The sequence below is a fragment of the Drosophila mojavensis genome, unplaced genomic scaffold, assembly GCF_018153725.1.
Source record: "Drosophila mojavensis isolate 15081-1352.22 unplaced genomic scaffold, ASM1815372v1 contig_74, whole genome shotgun sequence".
Lineage (NCBI taxonomy): Eukaryota > Metazoa > Arthropoda > Insecta > Diptera > Drosophilidae > Drosophila > Drosophila mojavensis.
The window spans coordinates 7035454-7050421 of NW_025318899.1; the positions used below are offsets into that span (position 1 = coordinate 7035454).

Genomic DNA, 14968 nt, shown 5'->3' on the forward strand with positions numbered 1-14968 from the left:
GTTTATTCTCATTTTTTTGTTTGCTTGGGCCGTCTATATTACTCGTACGTGTCGGCGTGAGCAGACGTATGGCCGTATAATAGAGCGAGCGAGAGCAATTCTAAATTGTTTATATGGTTTTTGTGGCGCATTCCATTTGTTTACGCTAGTCGTTGGCCAGCAATGACGACCAACAGATCGTCATACGTTCGACCGGCTTTTTGGAAGGTGCCTGGTTACAATGGACATGACATAGTCTCTAAGCCAACGAGCACATTTCCGATTTCCACCTTGCGCCGTCGCGGCAGCTGCGGCCACAAGAAGCGTGTCCACTTTGCCGATGAGCTATATAATGGGGTAAGTGACGACACTGGCCCCTCGCACCCGCACCCACACTCTGACTATGCTCTGCTTTTGGCATATGGCATATGGCTTGTCAATCGCCGCTGCTTTGGCCCCAATACCCTCTCGGTCAGCGCATCAGAAATCAGTTCAATAACATTTTGCACTTGGCGGCTCGTAAATAACTCGGCCACAATTTAATTAATTAGCCACTGATGCAGTTTCTCTTTAATAAAACAACATATAACTTTCGATATTCCCAAACTGCATTTAGATACATACATATATTTCATAAATTTATGCACGAAGCGTGAAATTGACGCAAATGCTTTTAGCTGCGGTTGCCAAAAATCAAATGAATTTTGGAATTAAATGTTTATGCATTTACTGACAAGCTTTGAAAAATTTATGACGTTTGCTAATCACCGACTTGAGTGGACAATTGCCAAATTGATTAGACTTTTGTCTCTTGGTCTGCAATGAAAGAATTTTCATTTTAAGAAATTCAAGCTGTAAATAGTAAAAACATTTCAGAATTTTCGGCTAAAATGAAAGAACACCAAATCGAATAAATAGGTTGCAAAAATAAATGCCTGTCCATATATATTGTATGTATATAATTCGAAAATCGACGGCAAGCACAAAAATGTCCGACTTTTCCGTTGTAAGAAGTAAAAACGGCGATGCCAAAAACAAAGGCAAATAAAATTTTTGTTTGAATATCTTTTCAACGTTATATAGCTGTATATATATTAATGCCCTACCATTTCAACTTGGCCTGTTCAGAGCTATGTAATTCGTATATGCTTCCATTCTGGAAAGGGCCAAAATCTTCTGTGTATGTTGCGCATACGACGCGTTGTACGTTTCATTGACTAATGCCGCAAACATTTTGATTTGTTTATTTTGAATGAGCGACTGTTATTGTTGCTAGTGCCGCCATTTGAAGCGTGCCAGTAAATAAATTTAATTACAGCCTCTCATTCGCTTGGATGCGATCTAGACGCTCAGCAACAAAATAATAAAAATGTCGAAAAAAGAAGCAAGCAAAACATATGCACCAATGTTCGTCATCATCTCTAGAGTGATTATCATGTTGTATGCGCTCTGATGAGGCGACATGTGGCGTCCGATATTCAGGGTCAGTTTGCCTATGCAACCTGGATGAAAGAGCTGGCCAGAGAACGTTGTTGCTCTAGCTGGAATAGATATTGCTTTCGAGTATGAAATTTCTCAATAATATCTGAATTGCTTGCAATGGCAGCGAGCAAACCGAAATGCTCTTGCCTGTAGAGCATGATGAAAATTATTGGCATTTGGATTGAGTTCATGTTTCTCAGCTGCTGACTACATGATTGTAGCGCAATGTATTCGTAGTATACCACGATCATTCGGTGCCATCGCTGCAAAAAGGAATACAAATTGTATTTTAAAATTAGTACTTGAGCAGCATTGCGATCGAATAATACGCGAAAAAATCGCGCTGCACGCGCTACCTCCGCCTCGGGCTGAGCACTTTGAGCCAATACAAACAATACAAAATTCGCGCATCAAGTGTGAAGAAGGCAATTCGTCTATAACTATGCTCAATTGAATTGCCTGCCGTGGAAACGTATTTATTTCAATTTCAAATTTCTATCAATATCGGAGTCTAACATGAGCCCCAAGCTCCACGAGTTTGCCGTGCAGCTCCAGCGCGATGGCCAGGCCACACCCTGGGGCATACGTTTGGTCGGTGGCAACGATTTGGATACGCCGTTAATCATCACCAGGGTAATGTGAAGAGTGTGGGATTTGTGCGTTATGTAACTAGAGCAGCAGCAGCTGAAGAACTGAAGAGCTGGCACTGTTGCTCCTCTCGCTGCTCTCCGCTCGCTGCTCGTTGCTCTGCTGGTCGCTTGTCGCTTTGTGGTTGAATGTCGCCTCAACGGCCCATTCATCACAATTGTTGCACAGAGCGGCGCGGCAGAGAACTGTCCATTATCGTTGCCAAACTGTTTTGGCCTTTGGGTTCTGCACTACTTAGTGACAAAACAAACCACAACAACAAATCAAAACAGTAAAGGTATCACAAGATGGCACTGTACGACTGTCAAATACTCTGCAGCCACAAAAAAAAAGAGATAGAGACCTAAATCTATTTCCTTAATGACAGCAAAGCTTTTCATTTAAAATAGAGATTACTAAGAAGCCTTAGTGCTCGACTTACTACTCTATCTAGCACACCCTTTAACCCTTTTTGCCAATGTAGGGTATTAATAGCAAAACTGGCACACACTCACACTCGAGCGCTAGGAGAATGCTGCAATGGCATCGTTGCCAAAGATTTGCATATTCTGAGACGCCAGTAAAACTAATTGAGGCGCAGCAGCGGATAGAAGACGACGCATGTAAACAATGCAAAGGGTGTGGGGGAATAGAAAAGGCCCCCGTCATAAATATGATGTCTGTGCATCTATGTCAAGGGCGTCGTAGGTCTGTTCAAGTGCCTTAACAAGCATCTCATGTGCCTAACCTTCGCCCACAGGTGCAAGTGGGCAGCCCATCGTATGGGGAGCTGCTGCGCGGCGATATTATAGCCAAGATTGGCGAGTATGATGCACGCGACTTGAGTCACGCCGATGCCCAGCAGCTGTTCCGCGGAGCTGGCAACGAAATACGTTTAGTGGTGCACAGGTGAGCTGATGACACATCTTTGAACTGAAAGGGCTGTTTAATTGATTCAAAACTCTTGCAGAGACAACACAATTGCCTACACACAGGGCGTCAATCAGGAAGCTGGTGCGGGCAACAGTTCAAAGTTGCCGCCGGCCAGTTCGGAATTATCGCAGCATCCGCACCGCGGTCCATCACCTTTTCTACCCGGGCCCAGTCATTTCGAACGTGCGCTGCAGCTGCCCGTAGATACCTTGCCCCAAACGGTATTTCCGCAGCTAAATGCCTCGGGTGGCTATGTGACACCCGCCAATGTGTTTGCTCCAAAGGCAACTCGCGATCATCAACAGGATGTTGCCGAGGAGCAAGCGCTCATTGTTAATCAGGTGAGTGGCGGAGCGCCGAGGGCTGGCTACAATTAACACTTCCGCTTCATATAAAGTTCAATATAAAATTGTTTGCTTTTACTTCATTGTTTACTTTTTCAAATATCAATAATATTTTCGCTTTACTCACTTGTTTACTTCTTAAAGTTAGCATTACCTTCTTACGCTGTGCATAATTTACGCGTTCGTTTTTCACATTGGGGAAATATTTAATTTATTTTTCCGCACAAAATTATGCAATGAAAAATACCAGTAGTATTTCCTTTACAATTTACATGAATATCCACCATATTTGGCAGGCAATTCTATTAAAATTGCGCTTAAAAGTATGCTACGAAAAATGATTCGCTGTACAAAGCTGACTCCCTGAAGAAGGCAATCGTTTTAGTTATGAAATAGATATGAATTTTGTAAAAATCCGTCTGCCATCTGCTGACATCAGAGGATAGACATTTTGTGGTCAAGGTTTGACTGTTTACACAATCTAAATATAGCCAAAATATATATATATATATGCACAAGTATTAGCTGCGAAAACTTGTACGCTAAACAGGAAAGTCTTGTGACGCAGTCTGCAGGTGGAAAAATTGGCAACAAAATAAACAAAAAGGCAAACGAACGCCCTTTTTTATGAGCAAAATGAAAATAACATCGGCGCAAATAAACAAAAACATTAATCTGAACATTTTCACTCAGCTGCAGGCAGGTGAGCAGCGCAATTATAGTGAAACATACACATACATACAAGCATATACATATACATATGTATATCTGTGGTACTTATGTATATGAATCAAACATGTGCCAAGTATATCAATCTACGTGGGCATGTGCATTGCCTGTTGTCGGATGCTACCTTGTGATATTCTTCAGGCAATGCCAATGAAAGTGTTTCGCCCAGCCCACCTCACCGGCGGGTGTTGCCACCTGTCAAGGTTGCCATATTGTTTGTCAATGTAACATAAATTTAAATCAAGGTGCTTGTCTATCTTTTTTTAGGATTTCTCATCAAAAATATGATTGTAAGCTATGCTAATATAAAATTAAAAAAAGCTAAAATTAAAATAAATATATTGTTTTCATAAAAAATTTGTCATATATATAAAAATAGATTTTTCTTAAGATGCCAAGATCAGTTTGTTATTCTTTTTCGAAAAACTTTTTGATCAACCCACTCAAAGAATGTTCTTCTGTATAAGTACCTAATGTTAAACAAACAACCTTCAGTTTTGGAGGCAGAAAAATAAACATAATTTCATGTAAATTATGAGTACCTTGAAATTTGAAAGTTCTTTGACGCCTCGTCTAGCCTAATGAAGGTTAATTACACCTGTACCCATGATGAATCCAGTGCCAATTGATTCTTTCACAGCAATTGGTTGCAGCACAAAATGTCAATGTTATATCTATAAATATCGAAAATGTATATAATATTTGAAACAAACTGAAACACATCAATATTGTGCTATAGAGCAACATTTTTGTGGAATTATTTAAATTTTATGATGAAAACAAATAACCTCGTTTCGAAAAAAGAAATTGCTCCAAAAATCGTCAATTAAATTATATGAATGATATATAATTTTGTTTTGTAAATAGGCAGGACAAACAACTGACAGCATATATGTATCTAATATATAGATATATATGCATATATATATGAGTGCCGTTATAGGGTGATGTTCGGGGCGGGGTCTTTCTTTCGGCGCGTGGGCGATTGTGAAAAGCGCTCACGGCAGCATCCAAGTCCAAGTTTATATGTAAGTTGTTGTTGTATTTAAATGTTACGCTCGGTGAATAATCTATTTGCACAAAAACATTTAGCGTAAGAATATGTATCTTTAACAAATTGAGAGAGAGTGTATGAGTGAGTGAGAGGATGTGGCAACTCAGTGTATTGGTGATACGGTGGTGTGCGTGGGTTTGAACGGCCTCTGACCGTCAGCACTCGCACTCTGGCTGTTCTATATGACCAAATACACACACATACACACACACACACACATAGAGAAATTCATACATACACATAGACAGCCACAACTCATATATAGAGACTCTATATAGATGGATTGGAATTCCGCGCAGTCGAAATAGCAATAATTCGCCAGCATCTGAAAATTTTCAAATCAGTTGCGTTCGGAATATTGAAAAATAAACAACAAGATACAAGATCCATCCAAAGCCTAGTGAAGCGACCTCCGCAAGAGTGGTGTAGAAGAAGAAGTAGAAGAAGAAGCGTTATTTTAAACGTGCGATAAAAGCAAGTTTCCCAATTCAAAAAAAAAAAAAAAAAAAAAAAAAGAGAAAGAGAAAGAAAATAAATAAATAATAAAATAATTTTCATATTAAATTTAAATTGTGTTATTTAGCAATTGCTTTTTAACGTTACGTAAGAGTTTTTCTATAATTTTTCCCGTTTTTATTCCATTCCAAATTTTGCTGATAAAAATAAAGGAGTTTAAAGTTTAAAAACCAAAAACTACATAAAAACACACACATATTAAAATGGAGTACGTTCAGTTCAAAAATGGATCTCCCGTCTACTACAAGGAGCAGCCAGACCTCAATGAGTGCATTCAATATCAAGTAAGCATTACGAACTCAGCTAGCAAAAACGTTAAAAGACAAAATTCAAATACCGAAGAAGCTTCTTCAAAAAAGAGTTAAGCTCAAGACAGACTAAAATTAAAAGTAGACAAAAACTAAGCATTTTTCCGAAAGGGAAAACATTTTTATTAATAATTTCTTGGAGAAGTTAATCTGTTATTAATATTTTATGGAAATAAGAATAACACTGGTAATAATTCTGAAAGATTTACAAAAAAGGCGGCAATTAAAAAAGCCAAAATTTTAGCAATAAAAAAAAATTAACTTCAGTGCTCATTTGAAAGACGTCACCTTTACTGTCAAAAAAACAAAAAACAAAAAAAAAATGGTATAATTCAAGTTCAAATACAAATGTCAACGAAAGCAACAGTTGAAAAACGCTTTTCAATTATTTCTAAAATTTTCCTAAAAAATTTTATACTATATATTTGTATATATATATACGATTTGTTCTCTCGCGCTCTGCTTCTTCTATGTATACACCCACCATTTAGCTTATTATTTAAACATATTTGTGCGTTGAAAGCAACAAAAACAAATTGAACATTTTTGCTGAAACATATTTTTCATAGCTCTTTCTCGAATGTAATTCAAACCAACTCAATAGATATTTTTAGATGAACAAAAAACAAAGAAGAATAGAAAAGCGCTGAGCGAGAATAATAAACAAAATTATTCGAAATGAAATTAATCTAAAAATGACTATATAGTAAACGGCATGGGCGATAATTAGTTTAATGCCCAAAAGCAAAAGAGCTCAGACTTGATTTTTGGCATTGCCTCAAATAATGTCAAAATGCGCAGCGAAAGTGAACAATTGTTGCTAAACAATGTTTGCTAGCATAAGCTAGATATTTACATATATACATACATATATATATTTATATATTGCAAAACTAATTTATTTTTAAAATTTAACACTATTTTGTTAAGAGCTATTTGAAATCAATGTGTGAGAGTTTGTCAACAATTAGTGTGAATTTTTCCTATATCAAAGATATTTGACTTAAATTTATAAAAATCATAATTTCAATTAAAAACATTCGAAAGTGACCCTCAAATGTATATTTCGAAATATTCTTCGTGCTTGCGCTAGCAACACAATTTTAAATTTAGCATGAACAAAAATTCGAATTTATTTTTGTATTCCTCTCAAAAATGATTCGATTCTGTCTTATGGCCAAGGTGAATGAATAAATTGTGAGAAATGCGCAATTAAATGAAAACGGCAGCAGTAAAATGGGCGAAAAGCTAATTTTCGTAAAGGTAATCTATTATGATGAAGATCACGTCACTTGGCCAGGCAGGCCGTGTCGCTGAGGATGGAAGCAATCAACTGTTTGTCACTCAGTGCTGCATGCACCTCCTCCTCATCCCACTGCAGCACCACTTTGTTGAGTCGTGGTTCCTTCTTGCGCATAATACGCAGAATGCCTCTCGTCTCCACCAGATCCACAGTGCCAGCAAACTCTGCCTGATCGAGTGCGAGTATGTTCCTCTTCGCGCACACCCTTCTATACACCTCATGCAAGCGTCCCATGCTGATGTCTTTGTTGCGCTCATTTCGCAGCATTAGCACGAGAGAGCAGAGCATTAGCTTCTGTTGCAGTGGAAAGGCAGCTTCGATATCCTCCTCTAGATTCTGTGAGGCGCCGTAGACCTTGTTGAGCACCGCAGCCACTTGACTCACCTGTACGGGCTTGAGGGTGTCTGTAAATTAAATATATATTATTTTAGCTGTTCCATATATCTTCGATATATTTTTTTTACCTTCAACTTGTGCGCTGTTCCCGTCCAGCTCGAGCGCCTTCATGTTGAACTCCTTTTCGCCCGCCCTCTTCTGTTGCTCGGCAATTTCCACAACGCGTCGGCCAATGTCCAGAGCGCGTCTCACATCGCCACTAATAGCGCTCACCTTGGCCGCGAGTAACTGTAGCGTAACAGGTGGAAAGACGTCCAAGACTTCAGCTTCGGCTAGACGGGACTTAAATATTTCCACAATCTGTGGTTTGGTATAGGGTGGGAAGTGCATCAGTCTTGGTTTTAGTTCGCAGCGCGCATTTAAACGCATCAGCGCACGATCTGTGAGATCCAAGCTGTTGGCAATGCCAACGAGCAAAATGCGAGCACCTGGCATAGCGGGCCACTCGAAGATCGTATATAAAACCTCCTGCCTTGATGTGCACAGCTGATCGATCTCGTCCAGCACCAAGAGCAGCATACGTTTAGCAGTTCGCAGATGACGTTGGATGGCCGCCAGATGGTCTCGCTCAGTGCGCCCCGCTGGCTTCAGCTGCAGCTCCGTGCACAGCTTCTTATAGACAGCACCCACGCTGGCAATGCTCGTGCAGTTGATGTAGACACGCTGCAATCGCTGGGCGAACTCGGGCGCTCTCAAAAGCAGCGAGAGACAGGCTGTCTTGCCAGTGCCTGGCTGGCCCGAGACGTAGAGACTGCCTGAGGTTTGCGACTCTAAGTGAGAGGTGAAAAACTCCCGAAGTTCTTGTAGCTGTGGCTCTCTTCCAGGCAGATTTAGAGTCTCCGCGCTGTTTAGCACCCGACGCGCATTCTGATATTTGTTGCGTGGAGGTGAAGGCTTCGCCTCCTCTCTCTCTGCCTCTTTGGTTTTCGTTTCAGTCTTGCTAGGTTGTTCGTCTTCCACCTTCTCTACCTCCTCAACGCGTTCATCTATGCTCAGTCTGTCCAGCAGTCGCGATGGGCTGATCAAATGCTGTGGCAACGGATGCGTCTTCCGCTGCTTCGGCGGCGATACATGTGCAGCATCATCATGCTCACCCTCGCCGCTGCTACTGCTACTACTCTCATCCATCAGTTTTGCAGCACGTATATTAGCCTCAATGCGTTTGGCTCTGCTCGTCAAAGCTGCAACCGAAGTTTTTGTCGTCGTTTTCTTGCTGCTGCGTGGCGTCTTTAGTTGCGCTTCTTTGATTTTAGCCGCAGTGGCTGTCTTACGTTTGCTCGCTTTGTCCATTTGATTCAACAGGTTGCTGTTTTCGTTATTCTCTGAAATTACACTAATAGTATCATCCTGATCTTCGTCGTCGCTGTCTTCGACCCGTTTCGTCTGCCTCAAGCGCCAAATTTCTGAGCGTCGTGGCGTTGAGAGCAACGGTGACTGAGGCAGCGCTGCTGTCGTAGTTGCTGCTACAGCAGACTTGCTAATGCTACTCAAGCGCGTGGAGCGGCGTACGGCAGCCATTTGTTAAGCTTTGTTAAGTTTATTGATCTTATTGATCTTTTAGTATGCAATTAGAATTTATTTCAATATAAGCTGGGTTTAAGTTTCAAGCGATCTGTGACAAAGAAAATGTAAGCAAAAGGCGCGAAAGGCGACTCAGCTGCGCTTCACGATCAGCTGCAGCTGCCGCAGTCTGGCAGCGCTGTAAAGCACTTCACGGCACTTTACAGCACTGCACGAAACGTTGCATTCGATAATTGGCGCAAACGTTTGAAAATTTGAATTTTGTCGCACTGAATATTAAATTACTTACGCGCTTGTGCGACTGCGTGTGACCGTTGATTTTCAAAAATAAAACAGCAAGCAGAAAATGAAAATATTGCTGGACGAAGGCGAAAACGCTTACGTAAGCACCTATAAATATTAGTCTAGCCTCGCAACGCTGAGATATTTTTAAAATATATGTATGTGTATAGACCGAGGCAATCACACTCTCGTACATAAAATGGAATTTTGGTAAATAAAGTTTATACAGAAATCGCACACACACAAATGCAACATACACTGAAATTGTTTAGCTGTCTGTTAAATAAAGCATAGCGAAATTGTTTTCGATACATTTGGATGCTGCCCCAACGGACTTTGTACATAGTATTTTATTATTTATTTAGATTGCACCAGCTTGAAAGGCATTGGCAAATGTTTGCAATCTGTGTGGCATAAACAAATCAATAAATTTAACCATACATTTTGTATATGTGTTCTCATAGCCATACCGAACAACTCCACTGGTGCTGCCCGGTGCAAAAGTGAAAAAGGATGCGCCCACAACAGAGTCATATCTGAGACATTATCCAAATCCAGCTGTGCGCGCCCATCCCGGACACGACTACCATGACAGTATCATGAAGCAACGCGTTGCCGATACCATGTTGCACAAGGTTGTTGGCCAGGATGCCGACTCTGGCAGAGTAAGCTATAAAAAACTCAAATTTTAACCTAAATCCGTCTATTTTATGGACCATTTTATTCAGGTTTTCCACAAGCAATTCAACTCGCCAATTGGTCTCTACTCCAGCAATAATATTGAGGACACCATCAGAACAACAGTTCCGTAAGTTTACCACTCATTTGGAATCCTCTTTAAAGCTACTCAACTGACAATATCAAATGCTTAGTTACAAAAGACAAATACACTAACCAGCAAACTTTTTGAAACTCTGTTAACAACCAACAATTTGAGATATTTTTTGAAAAAAAAGAGCAAATTTTGAATAAAATACTTTGGTTTGCGTAGTTTTTTGTCAACAATTTGTATGCAGCTCTTAAGATGCGCCTTAGTAAGCTTTCAACTAATATATATAGATCTATTATTTTGATTAGTCGAAAGTCCGTGCCTAGTTAAGACCTAATCCATTAATTATAAAAAACCAAAAAAATAAAAAGAACAAGAAATTTACTAAAACTACAATAAGACACACACATATAAGACCCATGAGACCAGGAAGTCTATAGATGTTGTATGTCTACTACTTGCTCAATGTTTCTCTATATACACACGTACATATACATACACATGCTCTCTCTATATAAATACACCACATACATATATCTTTAAATATATTCTATGTATATTGTTGTAGCTTTGCCACAAGCGATAGCAATCGCTTGAAGGAAAGTCCTTTGCATCGTCCTTTGCCAACAAAACTTGACGGGTAAAAGTAAACATATTTTGAGCACAGCCTGATATATATATATATATAAACACTTATATATACACCCATATATATATACATACTTTTTACTGGATTGATTGATTGATTTGCATTTCCTTGAAGATCGTAAACAAACAGAGGCCAAGCATTCGGTCTTCTTGAAACTTGATTATTAGGCTTAATTGGAAACTTGAATGTTTGCTACGTACACAAATTTTTACAAATATTACAAAATTTTGCTACACGTACACCGTATTGATGTACTACTGTACCATAAATGTTCACAAATTATTCTGCCTGCCAACGAACGATTAACCGAATTGTTGTACACCCAGCCACAACAAGCTGCAACCTGTGTATAGTCCTAATCCCATATCAAATATACATACATACATACATATATGTCCTATATATATATATATATATATATATATATATACGTACAGCTAGACCCGAGGTCATGAGTGCATGTGCTGTCTATATGTTACATGTATGAGTCTGATTGTTTAATTCCACTTCCTAACGCAATCTGGAGACAACAATTTGAACGTTCTCCCAAAAAGAAAATCAAAACCTCTCAAAGTCAGAGTTAAAAGTTCCTCAAGTCCTATCCCTTGTTGTTCTTTGACCAAATATCTATTAGAATGGCATATGAGGCGCAATTGTGAAAGGTGAATAGCAATTAGGACAGACGCTGTAAATATGGTAGATGATATATTCCTAATAAGAATTGATCAATTGTTCTAATTGGATAAGATGCTTAACAAAACAAATCTCTATATATAAGTATATAAATATTTATATTTTATACCAACAAAACACAATACTCTAGCCAATATATATTATCAAACATAGAACTTAGCTGCACGATTAATGTTAGAATTTTCATCGATCTATCTTTCCTGGAACAAAAACGTAAAATCCTGGAGCAACAAAAGCAAAAAGATCAACTTGCCGAGCAACAACGTCAACAGCGGCAACAGCAACTGCAGCAACTCTATCAACAAAAAAACCTATGAACAATATAAATTGTTTTTTGATATTAATGACAAAATTAGCAACAATTTTTAACTAGAGCAATGACATACCCCAAAGTCCCCTAGTCCAAGAATCGCCCCTAAACAAAACACAAAAACCAACCCCAAAACAAAAATGCCTAAAAAAAGACGTTTGCTGAATTTATCCAACTCAAAGTGTCAAAGACAACACATCAACAACAAGTTCCTAAATTCCCACTAAGTATTAACAGTAGTACCTGACTAACAAGAATCCTACAATTAATCAACTATGTAATACCATTTTTTTAAATAATAATTTTCAACTTTTTGTTATGCTGTTCTGTTATACAATTTACATTTAATAATTAGTTGTAAGAGATTTGTTGAGTTTTTCATTACTTATTAATTAAAGTTGTTTGAGAAAATGTCGAGTTTTAAGACAACGGCTATTTGATTGGAAAACAACTAAACCAAAAAAAAAGAATTAAAAAATCACAAAACAACAAAAATAATTCTAACGTATTTTGTGCACATCCTGTTTTCTCTTTCTATTCTCTCACTACTCTGTCTCACGCTACTCAACCGATGTACAAAAACAATTCATATATGTATATACACATGTATATATATATGAACTTAACCAACAAAAATAAAAATGACATAACGTTAAAAAATTCTTGAAAAAAATTGCATAACCTTAAATATTTACCACAATACGGCGCTTTCAACGATCTCAATCAAAACAAAAACAATACGATAAAAATCCAAACTCGATAAATCGAATCGACGTAACAGTTATAAGAAAACTGTTGTTTACGATCCAAGGAATAGCGAAACCTACAGAGCCATTCAAGAGGAAGGCGGCTACAGCAGCTATGGTCAATCCTCGCCACAGGAAGTAACCATACCTGTGCAGACAAAGGTCTACCAGCCGAATAGATTGGTTCCAGGAAAGGTAAGATCGCGTCAACTGTCAAACCGAAATCAAATCGAAATTGTTCTCAGCTCAAAAAAAAAAGCAACTTATATGTGAACTATATATCTGTGTATTAGACACGATATATACTTAAATATATATTGTCCAGTTCATTGCGCACTATTTGAATATCTTTCTATCTCTATCTACTATTATCTCTAAATGTATCTCGCCGTCTCACGTACAGTCAAATCAAAATTTTGTTTTATAGTACAGTCACAGCATTTTTTGTTTCTTTCTGTTGTCCTCTCTCTGTGTGTCCTCTGTCCAATGCTATATATTCGAATGCCTAACAGAATGTTAAGCGGCGCTCGTATGTTTAATGTGCTGTCAGGCAATGCAATGTTAACTAACCTAAATCGAATACTAACATTATTATTTTTGATTTTGGATAACTTGTCATGGAATCTGCAAGTCGTACAGCATCATCATTAATCACATCTCTGTGTATATTCTTCCGAGTCACAATCAGCTTTTTATTTTTGGCATAACTTACCGGACTAACTAACAGAAAGCACGCTCATAATATTTGAAGAAAAAATCAATATAGCTGGAATATTTCTCTCCATTAAGCAAATGTTATCTTTATTTCTACATACCTTATAAATGCCTTTACAGAAGCCAGTATCAGCGCCAGTATCCCGGCCGCCGTACAATGTAAGTAACAGAAAATCAAATTAACAGCACTGTTATCAATTAACATATGCTCTTTTCTTAACAGGTGGTAAACACACACGATGAAAACATACGCCAGAGCGGCTCGTTCAATCGTCTGATGTACAGCGTTATTGGTGCCACTGACTACTAGAGCAACAACAGCAGCAACAGTCGACAACAACAACAACAGCAGCAGCAACAGGCAACAATAAAAATAACAACAAACAAACAACAGTTGCTAGTTAAGCGTTATTTAACCAATTTAGCGGATTTTTATGAAATTCTGTTTAACTTATTTAAAAATAATTTATAAAACAAAAACTAAAGAAAACAAACCAACGACAAGAGAAGCAACTAACAAAAGGAATACCCCTAATATATATACATATATACATATTACGAATCGGTACAGAAATTCAATGGAGCTGATCTAAATATTATTATAAATTTAAACAAACAACTACCATAATTAACTCACTCTTAGCTGAGTTCAATTGTTCTCAAACCTTTTTGTCAGCCTCCCAGCGCAATAGTCAATAAAAAACCAAAAGAGAAATGAAATTTAATTTTAGTTAAAGATTTTTATTAAATATATTATTTATGTTCATTTCAAGTTGACTTCGTTCGAAATCAACAGCGAGTGGTTCTAGTCCTTACAAATGTATGAAAACGAATAAAGCAAAACAATTAAGAGTGCTGGAGTCGGGTTTGCCCGACTTGCAGATACCCTGAATTCTCTGTGCTGAGTTGCTGTTTTTAATGAATTTTCATTTCTCATATGGAATGTAAATAAGTAGGGTATGCAAGCGGAGTTGTATTCGTCGCATACATATATATTCAAATATTTTCCCCCTCCATAAATGCAAGCAGACTTTTCTGGAGAGTGAGAAACCCCATTTATAATTGCATTTAATTAGAGCTAAGTGACTTTCAATTCTCTATTCGATTTCTCTGATTTTCTGTGCCGTTATGCGATACTTCCAAAAACTTTGCATAACATGACTCGGCAGATCTCTAGATATATATTTAAATAAATCTATTTACCACATTTGAGGTCCATCAATCACGCAGGCAATTAAACACATTTTTATTGAAATTATGTGTATGCAAACTCAAGCGCAAACGCAAACACACGGACATCACATGAATTTTTCGACTCTAACAATTGTCTGTTATACATAATGTACTTTCACTTCATGGCTTTAATAATCCACGATTTGGACAAGCTACATAGCGCTCGCCCCCATTAAACGGTCAACGGCTGACGAAAATCGCACAAGCCCCATTAAGAAACAGACTTTGAATAGATTTCAACGACCTTGGCGAATAAAATCCTTCATGTGTGTCATCAAACGAAACTAAATCGAAATCGAAACTAAAATCAAAATCAAAATCAAAAAACCCTAGAGCGTAACGCAGCTATTTCTCTGCAATGGATCGCAGCAATTGTTGCT

The 14968-nt window shown here is 38.2% G+C and overlaps 2 protein-coding genes across 15 annotated transcripts; one reads left to right on the plus strand and one right to left on the minus strand.

Annotated features, from left to right (window-relative positions):
• Window positions 1-147: 147 nt before the first annotated feature.
• Window positions 148-14247, plus strand: LOC6581664 (PDZ and LIM domain protein 3). Of its 14 annotated transcripts, none has more exons than XM_015161978.3 (9): window positions 148-336; window positions 2849-2997; window positions 3059-3362; window positions 9939-10139; window positions 10203-10282; window positions 10812-10883; window positions 12677-12836; window positions 13476-13514; window positions 13579-14247. In XM_015161978.3, the coding sequence occupies exons 1-9, from the start codon at window positions 163-165 to the stop codon at window positions 13663-13665; spliced, it is 1266 nt and encodes a 421-aa protein (XP_015017464.1). In that variant the 5' UTR covers window positions 148-162; the 3' UTR covers window positions 13666-14247. The 14 variants fall into 14 exon arrangements, with proteins under 14 accessions (XP_015017464.1, XP_015017457.1, XP_015017455.1 ...); XM_002007350.4 differs by lacking the exon at window positions 148-336 and adding an exon at window positions 1756-2094; XM_015161971.3 differs by lacking the exon at window positions 10812-10883.
• On the minus strand, window positions 6824-9319 carry LOC6581665 (cell division control protein 6 homolog). The gene is made up of 2 exons (XM_002007351.4): window positions 7740-9319; window positions 6824-7679 (listed from the first exon to the last, which is right to left on the minus strand). Exons 1-2 carry the CDS (start codon window positions 9187-9189, stop codon window positions 7261-7263), a joined length of 1869 nt encoding a protein of 622 aa, XP_002007387.1. The 5' UTR covers window positions 9190-9319; the 3' UTR covers window positions 6824-7260.
• Window positions 14248-14968: the final 721 nt, after the last annotated feature.